General features: G+C 45.3%; 1 protein-coding gene across 1 annotated transcript; it reads right to left on the bottom strand.

Annotated features, from left to right (window-relative positions):
• Positions 1–4,735: 4,735 nt before the first annotated feature.
• Positions 4,736–10,939, bottom strand: LOC125759485 (uncharacterized). Its single transcript, XM_049418332.1, has 3 exons — positions 10,814–10,939; positions 6,446–6,557; positions 4,736–5,064 (listed from the first exon to the last, which is right to left on the bottom strand). Exons 1-3 carry the CDS (start codon positions 10,937–10,939, stop codon positions 4,736–4,738), a joined length of 567 nt encoding a protein of 188 aa, XP_049274289.1.
• Between the last annotated feature and the right edge of the window lie 1,268 nt (positions 10,940–12,207).

Below are 12,207 nucleotides of genomic sequence, written 5' to 3'. Positions count from 1 at the left end.
ACTGGGCGCTCTTGCGATAGTAGTGGCTAGAGCAAAAAAAAAAGATACTCTTATTTCTGTGATCCGTGAGGGAGCACGGCGCAGCGTTTTTGGGTCTAAAGGGGAGTGAAAGTAGAGAACGGAAAGGCCACCTTCTGAAGAAAAGAGTGCCCGCAACACATAACCTCAGGCCGTGCTATCCGTTTTTCCATAAAAAAAATACGTGGGTGCTTGGCGACACTGCGAATCGAACCCAGTACCGCCCGCATTGTAGTCGGACGCTGTAACGACTCGACCACAGCTGCAGTGTTTCAGAAGAGAGCTGGCCACAGTAACACTTACTTCATTGTATATATATATATATATATATATATATATATATATATATATATATATATATATATATATATATATATATATATATATATATATATATATAATCTTTCCCTCGATTGACGCATAATGCAAAGCGTCCGGTGAAAGTCGATCAGGAAAAGAAAAAAAAACTCGGTATCCTAATGCATTCGCGTAAGGTGACTCGAAGGTGAAAGCCATCAAGTGTTGCTATATTACCTTGCACTTTGTATCGAGTGTGACATCACTAATAAACTATCGCTAATTAACTGTCACTAATGTCACTTTCACTAAGTGAATATTCAATTTGTTGAAGCGTATACGATTCCTCTCGCATTCCGGCCCTGTCAAAATGCTACGGTTAATTGAACCTGCGGCTTTACGCTCATACCTTTCTTACTACTGCTTTATATTTCTCTACAGTTCTCCGTAGGCTCAAAAGCCACTGCTATGTCTTGTACTGAGATCTTTGTAAGAAATGCAACATTTTACGTATAGCTACAACACACCCTAATGACAACCACCATACCGTGCTCGAACATGCCTAATTAGTCGAGTGGCAGCGCAGCTTCATGAAAATGTAACTAAACTGGTTGTGGTAAACAGGGGGGGGGGGCGTTTCGGTCACATCTTCAAACCTTCAATGTTTTAATTTACGCGCGGTTTATAGATGCGGTGCATCTGGAGCGTTGTTCGCCTGCATTTGACGAGATAGCACACGGACTATTAACGCCGTCGAGCAACTAGATTTTGGTTAGCTATGGTCATCAATGAAGCGCGAGCACTTGGCTTCGCGCAAGACTCCAGGACGTCTGCTGCAACGCGGCAACGCGGAAGCGCTGTAGCAGACGCCCGGAACTGGAAGCTGAGATGCAGCGAAAAAACATTCGCTATCATCGTATACCCTCGATGCTAGACGCTTCGCGTGCAGCCTTGCTATCACCTGCGCGCACTTCTTTCTTTTCTTGTCGTTTCATCGGCTTTCGCGTTGCCTCCTTGCCCTCAAAAGTGGCTGGTAAGTTAAATTTGTACCATTGCTATCGTAATCCCTCGAGATACGAGAATTCTTGGCTACGAAATTGCGTAGGCAAGAGAAAGCTTTGTGAATTCGGGCCCTGATCAGTTTGCCGGTATTGAGTGGTCTGTGGTGCCACCAAAATATCTTGGTGTTCCACTAAGTGCACACAAGTCAAGCGCACAGTACTGGAAAGATAGGGTGGCAGGCCTTGAGCGTTATGCTAAATCTTTTATACCACATAACCTTTCAATTTTCGGTAAAGCGGAAACGTGCAACAAGTTTTTGGCTACAAAACTTTTCTATGTACTACAAGTGCTGCATTGTGCTAGAGCGCATATTCAGAGCTTTCATCGTAAATTTGCAACATTTATATGGTCATCAACATATGAATCCATGAGACGAGACAATCTATTCAGACCAGTTAGTGCAGGTGGGCTAGGTCTAGTACATCTGTACGTGTGGCAAATTGTATCTCGCTACTTCTTTTTCCGCGACGCTTCTCACCCTATTATTCGAGCATTCTTGCAGGTAAACCTGGTAAATGTGCTACCTGATCTAGTAGTTTCATCCGATTGTTCTCCACGACCATGTTTATGGGGATTTATGCGAGAAGTTTATTTCTCTGTTCGTTTTTTAACAGTTAGGTTTTCAAATGAATATTTGTACTGCGTATCACGCAAAAATCTTTACAGAGATTTAATAGCGATGCTGTTTCCGCCACCACTTTATCGTGCAAAATACTTGGGATTGCCAGGACATGATGTCTTAGATCGAGTACGTAAAATGCCGCTGACACCATCGACAAAAACGTTCTTTTTTAAATTACATTCAGAGACTTTGCCTGTGAAGACTTGGCTTCGTTCAAGAGACATTTTTGTGTCGTCCGTTGATTGTCCTCTGTGTGATGTGCCAGAAACAATTGAACATTGTTTTATAGACTGCAGAGATGCAATCTTATTTTGGGATGTGCTCCAACGAACGCTTCAAAAAGACTTTGTGCTAAATTCCCATTCCGTGCGATATCTCTTGCCAGCGAGTTGTAATGACGTACCATTCGACATGTTTCTCCTCATTGGAATGCATAGCCTGTGGAAGACGCGCATGTTGCAGAGAAACGCAGAGCCGATAGTTTCCTCAACAGCCCACTTCATTAGGTTGGTCACTCAGCTAAGAGATGTCTACGAGCAAATGGAATATCAACCAGAATGGTATACGGCATTGGTGAGGTGCTTATCCTTACCGCTGTTCTAGCACACAATTGAAAAATCAGTTATGTGATGTATCCGCTATAGAGGTGATTGCGAATTCTGTAGTGTCTTCTGTTCGTCATTGTGTTGCGATAAGAGCATAATCAACATATTAGTTCTTTGTCTGTATTCAATTGCTTTCAAGTGATATCCTATGTTGAATAAATACCATGAAAGGAAAAAGAAAAAAAAACCGGCATGGCTCAGAGGTTGAATACTGGGCACCCACGCAGAGGACCCAGGTTCGAACCTCGTTCCATCCTGGAATTTTTTTCTTATTTAGTTTTTTTTCTTATTTCGAGCGATACTGGTTACGGACACCGGCGGCGGCGGCGGCGGCGGCGGCAGCGGCGGCGGCGGCAGCGGCGGCGGCGGCGGCGGCGGCGGGGGACAACTACGGCGCCAAAAACGGCCGGTGAAATGATCTCATAACAGCTTTCGCTGTAAAAAACGCGTGGAAGCTCCAGTACTGTACGTCAATTACGCCAATCTTTGAGGTAAGCATGTAGGGAGGTTTCCTCGGCACGAGTAGAATATTGTTAGGCAGGTTCACAAACTTTATGTGGGACATTTGCGCTACTTTTTGCTGCGCTTTATCGTCTTCCTTCCTGTTATGGCATTTGAGATACCCGTCGTCTGCAGCAAGTTCCTTCAGGTTATTTTCCCCATCAGGCGTTGTCACGTAGCGACGCAGCGCTGCGCCGACGCAGCGCCGACGCAAAGGTGGCGTAGGGGGAGGGGGAAATCGCTCGCCCAGCGAGACGCCCTCTCCTGCGCCCCGCCGGAATCGGCCCCATGTTTCCGAAAAGATATAGCGATTTTAAGGTACAAATTGCGATTACTTCATGGCCATTTCTCTTAATTGTATAATTTTAGACCTTGTTCGTTCATTGTAACCCGTGTTTGAACATTGCTATTCTTGTTATGACCTGTATTGAGCGCTTTACTGTGAGCGTGATCACGCCACATCATTTGGAAGGACGACATGCCGGTCCCCTGAATTTCCCCGCATTTAAAACACATTGAATTAGGCTGCTGCTCCGTTATGAAGCAAAAACTGCAAGCAGCTAAAATATTTTGTTCTTCAACATAGTGGGATGAATCATTGATCGTATGTGTATATATATATATATATATATATATATATATATATACGTCCTTCCAAATGATGTATATATATATATATATATATATATATATATATATTATATATATATATATATATATATATATATATATATATATATATATATATATATATATATATATATATATATATATATATATATATATATCAAGAGCAGAGGGCATGTGTTTGTGTCCTCGCGTCTTCGTCTTGTTCTAGCGCTGTTTCATCATTCAAATTCAGTATGTACCAAACCGCTCCATTCGAGACGCTAATAGATTATAAGCAATAGCAACTCACTTTGTCATTGAAATTCAACCCTTTTCCACCTTGTTCAACTTGTTGTGCATTCCTTTTATGTTTCTGTTGCCATAGCGACACGTAAATATTTTGCCATTTGCCAAACACGACTGGAACGTGAAAACCATCTTCTTTTCCATTCTCAGTCGATTAGGATGAAAGCGCCCCTCCTGCTTCCCCTCCCTCCCCCCCCCCCCCCCATAGCGTTCTGCACCTAACGTAGTTTTGTACTGGCTCCGAGATCGGTGACAATGAAAGCTTTCTGAACCTCACGTGGTTTTGCATTGCCCCCGGGATGGATCCACCTTAGACAAAGCGACGATGTTGTGTGATGACGTCATCATATGACGTCAGGTTGCGCGACGTCATGATGGCCTCGTCACATGGCTATTTTTTGTATCGCTCGTGTGCAAGCCGACAGTCACTTTTCACGTTTGATGAGGCACCTAAGGCTTTCGCCTTAATAGTGGTGTAAATGTAATTGCGAGTGCTGGATTCTGTGTATTTTTTGGTTTCGTCTACGTCATAAAACCACGTTATGATACCTTGAATCACGAAGAACTAAAAAGCTCAATTTTTGACTAGAACACGTTCGCTGTACACTGAGCTCTTTCCAAGGACGACTTATTGAAGGACTGAGCGCACATGAAATATCGGTTAACTAGTTGCTCATGCATAGTGCAGGGGCGCCAAGTTACGAGCACGAATCCTTTACTCACCGATGACAAGCAGCGACGTTTCGTGGTTGCGCGTGCGGTCTTTTCTGAAGTCGACGCGGCACCTGTACACGCCCGAATCCGTCACCGCGAGGTCCTGCAGCCTCAGCCCGGGTGTCGGCTGGGTGACGAAGTAGGCGCGCGTGCCCCAGGCGATGGACGAGTGTCGCGCCTGCGACACGTCCCCACGCCGGGCGTCCACCGAGTAGACGGGCGTGGGCAGCGCGTCCTTGTACCACAACACCAGTGCAACCGAGTCGTTGTCAGGGGACAGGTCGCATGGCAGCAGTGCCTCGCCGCCCGCCAGCGCCGTCACGTGTGCCACTGCATTGAAATAGAGGCGGAAATTTGTCGCGAGTTAACTGGGTGGTCCGCGGACTCTTAGGTCAGGAGACACTTGCTTGTCATGCACATGCAGGCAACGTTTGTACAAACCAAGTCTAAAAGGCCATGAACCACGCCTCGTGCTTGGTGAAAAAACACCTCTGGCGAAAAGCACACACTTATATGAACAGTTCCGCCAAATCTGGCAGTAATGCGCAGCAAGGAGAGCTTACAAGCGCAGCGCGAATTTGCCATTTTCTCAGACGCCCTCTCTTTATACAGAGGTCTGTGCTAACTCTCTTTGGTGTTACCGTCGCCTGCTCCTGGACCTCAAATGGGTAGCGTGCTATTGGTCAATAGCCGACATATATCAAGGGCAGCGTATGGATCGGAAGCGCTTCTTGCCACGAGATTCCGCCACGTGACTCCGCCGAGCCCCACGGTCAGCTACCATTGCACAGTATACGAAACTAACGCGCACAGGAATACACCAAGAAAGAGTGATCGCGTTTCATTACGTACACTCAACGCAATGACGCGCACTGTTGTAACTTCTTTCCCCCGTGCCATCTCTACCTGCGTAGCTTCTAGCGCGCTCGTCGAAGCAGGAGAAATGAGAAAGGGCGTAGAGCGTGCCACAAATCCCTGTAACTCAACTCGTTCTTCACGGACTCGACATGTTTTTGCGGCAATCGATCCGAGAGGCACTGAATTTAGATATTGAGGTTATTCAACGATTACCTAAAACATGGTTCGGGACCCCTTTAAAGAAGCGATATAAACTAAAAAAATTCCTTTATTTCTTCCTTACTATAAACAAATTCTGGCTGACGCCATCACATGAAGTTTGAAGACGTTAATGAGACTAGAATTGAAGTAATGCAGCGACAAGCCACATTGACACCGCTGAACCGATTCATGTATACAGCATTTGCTGCAGCCAAGATCCTCTATTGCGATTCTCTACGGTCACGATATGGCCTCCTCCAGCGGGGTCGCCGTGAATGCCGCGCGCAGCGCCCGTCTCCATATATTGTGAATACATGGATATACATGTATATGTTAAGAAACATGGACATCGATATATTCAGACGACATACACTCAAGCAGGTGTCGATCCCGCCTATGTGAGGAGGGAAGAGGGGGGCGGGTTATTGCTGCACAGAGACTTCGGAATTTTCAATTAGTTTTTAAATATTGAGCAGGGATATATCACCAATGGCATATGACCAACGAATCAAGTTTGTATGAAATGTGTTCATTGCAGAAGAGCACATACCCAGTGACCCATGTTCATCCCACTGTAAGCTTCGATCCCTTAGGGCTCAGCGCACCAGCGCTGAACACATACTATGATGAAAGCCTATAGTTCATTCCCCACAGCAGGTCTCTAGGCTTTCGGGACGCGATCCTGCCATGTGTCCTGCATCTTCCATCTGCGCTGCCGCTATCCGCACGTGGTTCATTGGCGGCCGACGCGTGGCATTGCTCAGCTGGAGAAAGGGGATTCGATTCTCGACTTAGGCGGCCGCATTTCTATAACGGCTAATGAGAAAACACCCGCGAAATTAGATTTAGGTGCGCGTTAAAACACTCAAGGTGAAAAAAAATAATGCGTAGTATCCCACTATAGCATGCCTCATAATCATATAGTCGTTTTCGCACGTAGAACACCGGAATATGTGCCGCGTTTCAGCGTTACGCGGTTGGCGTTGTTGTGCTGTCAATATATAGACGCGAGTATCCTGACTGCACAGTGAAGGCTAGACCTTCCGATGCGCGGAGTGACTCTGGGTTAAAGTTCTACAAATGCCCCTGAAGGTGCACCATCACACTCCGCTGAAGTGGCTCTGGACCGAGCGAGGAAAACGTTCTGGCTCCCCCTTCTGGCATACACGTCGCGTGCACGCACATTAGCGTACGTACATAGCAGATGTGTTCGTATTGGGCAAGGCTGTAAATAAATTTGTAGTGAAGCTGCGCGCGCAAGATTTTCCCAAGTGTCTATTTCTGTTGTTTACACTGGCGCCTAATAGTTGAAATGTTGCAATACGGCTGTAAGGGCCTTTTTCTTAAAATACTTTTTTCTCGACAGTGTCCAAAGCATAGTGAAAGTCGTGTGATTAGCAGGTTTACGGATGACAACTAATTTTCGGAGGTGCGTCAGTTTGTGTTATGGTCCTCAGTGCGAGCGTTATTCATTTTTAGTGCAAGCGTAATAAAGCAAAGTGCTGTAGCAACTTTCCAGCAGAATACCTTCATCACGTGATACGAAACTCAAAGCTGAAGAAGAATTCAATCCTGTCATTTTTAAATAGCTGCCCGATTTTCTTAACCTGGGGAAATATCACCTCAAGTGACATAAATAGTTTTACGCGTTAATATCTCATTCTGTAAACTTAATTATCTCATTGCTGCCACGGTCTTCCACAGATGACCATACGTTTTTTTTCGTTTTTTTTTTTTTAAGTCTCATTACATCCATCGCTAAAGCGCAGTGCCCGCAACACAGCTGGCAGTGCCCCGAATCACGCCAGCTTACTTGGGTGACTTCAGTGCAAAGGCCAGGCAAAACAATGCGCCGTCCACGTGTACCCGTACACAGCTCAGCGCTTTCCGTGGCATGCAATGCACTACCTCACCACCGCTCGCCGCTCGAGAATCTCGCCAGTCAAGAATAAAGCATGAACGCACATTGTCGCCTGGGACTCATGACGCTAGGTTATGCATGCACACGACCAGTGCCATCTAGTTACTCAGTCACCAGCGCGCTGTTTGTCGCCATGCAAGGAAGCACCTGATAATAAAGAGAGATTCCGGCAGTGCGTAACGTATCGCCTGAGGGAAATGGCAGCGTCATAGCCCAGACATTATCCATGGGCTTTTTATTCATTGTGTACGCCGTCTTTAGTGACGCCTGGCTCTTACCGAACCTAACGCAATGTTCGATATGAACCTGACTCGATTAGCGTTTATAGGATGGAACTCCTAAGTATAGTAGACGGTGTTATGTGCACTAATACATTACCCGCCATGCATGAGAGAAAACGCGTGCGCCTACCTGGCAACAACCAATTGTTACTGGAGACGCTTTTCTCTTCATGCGGAATAGCTTGCGACTGCTCATTGACGAATATGGGGGATTGTAGATTAAGAATTGATATGCGGCAGGCGGAGTGTTTTGTCGCACATACTAAGCTTAGTATAGCATAATTCTTTTTCTTTTGTTTTTTTTTTTTGCGATGATCACAATTCTGCGACAGGAACTGCTGATGAATATTTACAATAATGAGAATTCGAGCTTGTTGGTGTAGCATGGTGAGTCAAAGAGCGCACGTAAACGACCAGCACACAGAAAGCCAACACGTGACAGCACTGTCGTCTGCTTCTTTTCTATGTCCTGGCCGTTTACGTGCGCTGTTTGATTCAAAATGCCAGTGAAAATCCATGCATTCTATAAATGACAAAATTCTGTTAAGCTAGTGGAAATCTAGATTTGGCGCATGGCCCTCATCTTGCATAGCACAGATGAAACAACCATAAAATACGAACACGACGACAAAGAAATATTCTACGTCTATTTTTTTCTCTGTCTTTCTATCTTTTTTTCGGTCTGTCTTCCCTCCATTTGTGCGTTTTTTCTTCTTTTTTCTCTCTATCTTTCTTACTATGTCTTTCTTGCTCTCTCTCTCTGTAGTCGTTCTCTCGTCTTCTATATTTTTCACTCTTCCTTGCCTTTCTTTGTGTCTGTTTCTCTCTTTCTCTTTCTTGTGTGTCTTTCTCTCTACTCGTTCCCCCTCCTCTTTTCCCTCCTGCTCACCCTCACTTCCCTTTCCCACCCCTTGCTATACTATACAATACAAGGCTATGCTATGCTCTGCTAGCGTGCCTGGATAGCCGAGTGGTTACGACGCTCGCCTTCAAATCATGGGTACGCGAGTTCGATCCCCGCCTCGACAAGAATGGTTCTCTTTCTCGAACTTTCTTTCTCTCTCTCTTTCTCGCTTTCCTTCTGTCTCTCTATACTCGTTCGCTCGCACATCAGAGTTACTGCATCCCACGCCGGACAATCGGGCGCACCTGTTCTGGAAGCGGAGCAGAAGAGGAAGGCGACGGAAGAGGACAAAGAGAGAGCGTGCCGGTTCATGATGATGATAATTTTCTATCTACGACACACAGCAAAGCTCGACCATAACAGCTCTGCTGTAAAAACTGGAGAGCAAGGATCGGCGAAACCAAAAGCATCTTTTCATTATGAGTGCCCTCATTTCGCAATATTTAGGCTATCATCGAGTCTCGCGATATTCGCTTTCTTATCTCTTTTTTTTTAGGTGCCTCTTTCCTTTTTTTTTTGTCTTGTCTCAATACTCCCTCCATTTCCTGCTTCACTGTGCAATTCACCGCTCCTTCAAAATTAATTTGAATAAAAAAACATTACTTTCTTTCGAGGTAAAGAAAATGCAGCTGCAACCTAAAAATAAAAATTGGACCACACACAAAGAAAAAGGCTAGCGGAATAAACGAGAGAAAATGCGCTTCCGGAAGGAAGCCACAGCTTTTACATACAACCAAATTACGACTTTCTTCCGACTCACCCAAACTATTTGCGCGAGAGGAGTCGACAACTCAAGTGGTGCTTCGTGGCGCCTACATAGAAAATAAATGCGAAGTATTCGTTTTTTTTTCTTTGGAACTGAGCACTTGCACCTTTTTTTCGCATTTTCGCATTTTTTGTCGAGCACAAAACTGAATAACGGGAAGTGACTGCGATCCGTAACTTCATGAATTCGCACACATGCAGGAAGTGTAATGCGAAGCTGTGGGCTAAATATTGTCGCGCTTGAAGATAAATGAGAACAGATTAGCTACGTTTCTCTGCTTTTCTGCATCTCTATATTTACGCACGACTTATTTCGCAAAGAGGCCACTCCGTGAAAAGGTGTTCGTTCCTTTTTGCAAGTAAAGGCAAGCATATAAATGTTTTTATTTTCTCAAAAGGCTGTCTTGCCCTTTTGTTGTTTCTAAAAAAACTACTAAGGCTATGTTCTGCTGAAATCACACTGCGATTCAAAGAAGTTACGGTGGGCAACATAGGTCTCCTTTCTCGTGGTTCTGGCAAGCTATAGTTGGCGGGACATATCGATCAAAAATAAAGTCTGTTGGAGGCAAGACGAATGAAGCTGACTGGTTCAATTCACCTCGCAGAAAAAAAAAGACCACTAAATGTGCGCATGTATGCACTGCAGTAGAGATAAAACTAAAAGGTGGCATCGAAGGGTAGCTGCCTCACGGACTGGTTTCATCACGTCAGCGTTAGTTTCTACGTGTTCGGCACCAAAAACATTCATGCGGACATGTTTCGTTCTTTTTCTTTTCTTTCTTTTTTTTTCGTGCCTCCGGACACCTTCTAACTCGACTGCCTTGCGCTGCGTGCGGTGAGGACTGAATAACGCATCGTTTGTAATCGGCACGCATTGCAAATGCCTGTACACTTGAATCTCAAGAGCCACTACTATGGTATACGTCCAGGCTAAGCGGTCAGTCCGACGAGCACAGAATACTAAGACAGTATCGCTGCTCGCAGATGCACAAATGTAAGTTTTCAGGTATTTTTGACGGTCTGTCTACTACCAAATTCGAGCTCTTGAACCTTAGCGTGACACTCTCTCGGGAAGACGAAGTTTCTTCTTTGTCGAGCGCTGTATTTTCAAGATGCCGAATATGTCGCTCTTATTTTGGTTTTGCTCACCAACACCAGCCACTTTTCTATGGAAGGCCAGCCCCGCACGGGTCCTCCTGACGCGGCAGCGTCTGCAGCGGCCACTTCACAGAAGAGGAAAATCGACGAAAGTAGCACGGACACTGATGACACCATGGTCTACACCTATGACAGAGATAAATTGCCTGATGACAAATTTTAGGTTGGTATGAGCCGCAGGTCGAAGAGAATGCTGCTAAACGTGTCATTCTGTTCAAGTAAGTCCCATGCAAGGGCGCCTCGAAGCCCTGAGCCATTTACCTTTTTCTACGTGCCTGTACACGCCGCAAGCAACGTCAGAAAATTCTACAGGCAATCTGAATCTCACGGCGCTGGTTCCAAATTAAATAACGGAGATCATAGTCAACACCCGTAGTAAGGTATTGGCTATAGATGTCGAAGATGTGACCGGGTTAGAGTCGTTTCGCCTGGTCGCCAACCTTGTTGGTATGCCAGTCCACTGCTATATTCCGTCTGGCTGAATGTCCACTGCCAGTGTCATCTACGACATCGACGTGACAACTTCAACTGCTGTTTGGCCAATACTTATTAAACGGTCACAATTGAAACTGTTATTATGTACGCTTATCGCAGTGACGAGTCGCCCTCTGCGAAGGTAATATTAGAATGCGAATAACTTTCATCGCACGTTAAGATGGGTCATGTCGTCATGTCATTCGTCCTTTCATTTAAATGCCTCCAGAAGGCTGAAAATGCGGGAAGGTATCACATGTGAGCTGTGTGTACAGAAATATAACGAAATAGGACGACAACTTCGGCGAGTTGGTATAGGTTCATACTTCAGTGTAAGAGCACACAACAAAACAATCAGACTGAAAGGAGATAAAACGACACGAGAGCATGTTGTGTGTGTCTTTTCGTCTCCTCTCAGACTGGTTGTTTTGTTGTGCCCTGGTGCATAAAAGTATGAAACATAACGACGTGTCCAGCGGCTCCACCCGTCACCCAACTTAATAATGCCCTAACTACTTTCGATCTCATGATGCCACTTGGAAGGAGTGTCCCCTCATTCGAGGAAAATGTAGGCGTGCGCGGAAAGCGCAGCACAGTCACAGCGAAAGCTGGAAAAGCGGCATTTCTAGAGCTCGTTAGAAGCTCTCTTGGGGCTGCTAATACAAGTACATTGGCAAGATCCTCACTACGCAATAAATCATAACTTTTGTGAAGTTGGGAAGCACCCACTACGCCATTATTCTTCATTATGCGGAGAAGTGAGGTACCTGCTGCACATCTATAAGGCATTATGAGCATTTTGTTGGTGCCATGGCTGATTACGATGAAGAATTATGGCTCAGCCCTTTGTAATGGGTTGGAAGCTTCAAACGATCTACTAGTTAGGTAATTCGCATTGTGTGACGCCCAGT

Source organism: Rhipicephalus sanguineus, chromosome 8 (assembly GCF_013339695.2).
Source record: "Rhipicephalus sanguineus isolate Rsan-2018 chromosome 8, BIME_Rsan_1.4, whole genome shotgun sequence".
NCBI lineage: Eukaryota > Metazoa > Arthropoda > Arachnida > Ixodida > Ixodidae > Rhipicephalus > Rhipicephalus sanguineus.
Note: the sequence above shows the minus strand (reverse complement) of the source record. Positions and strands in the feature narration are given on the sequence as shown.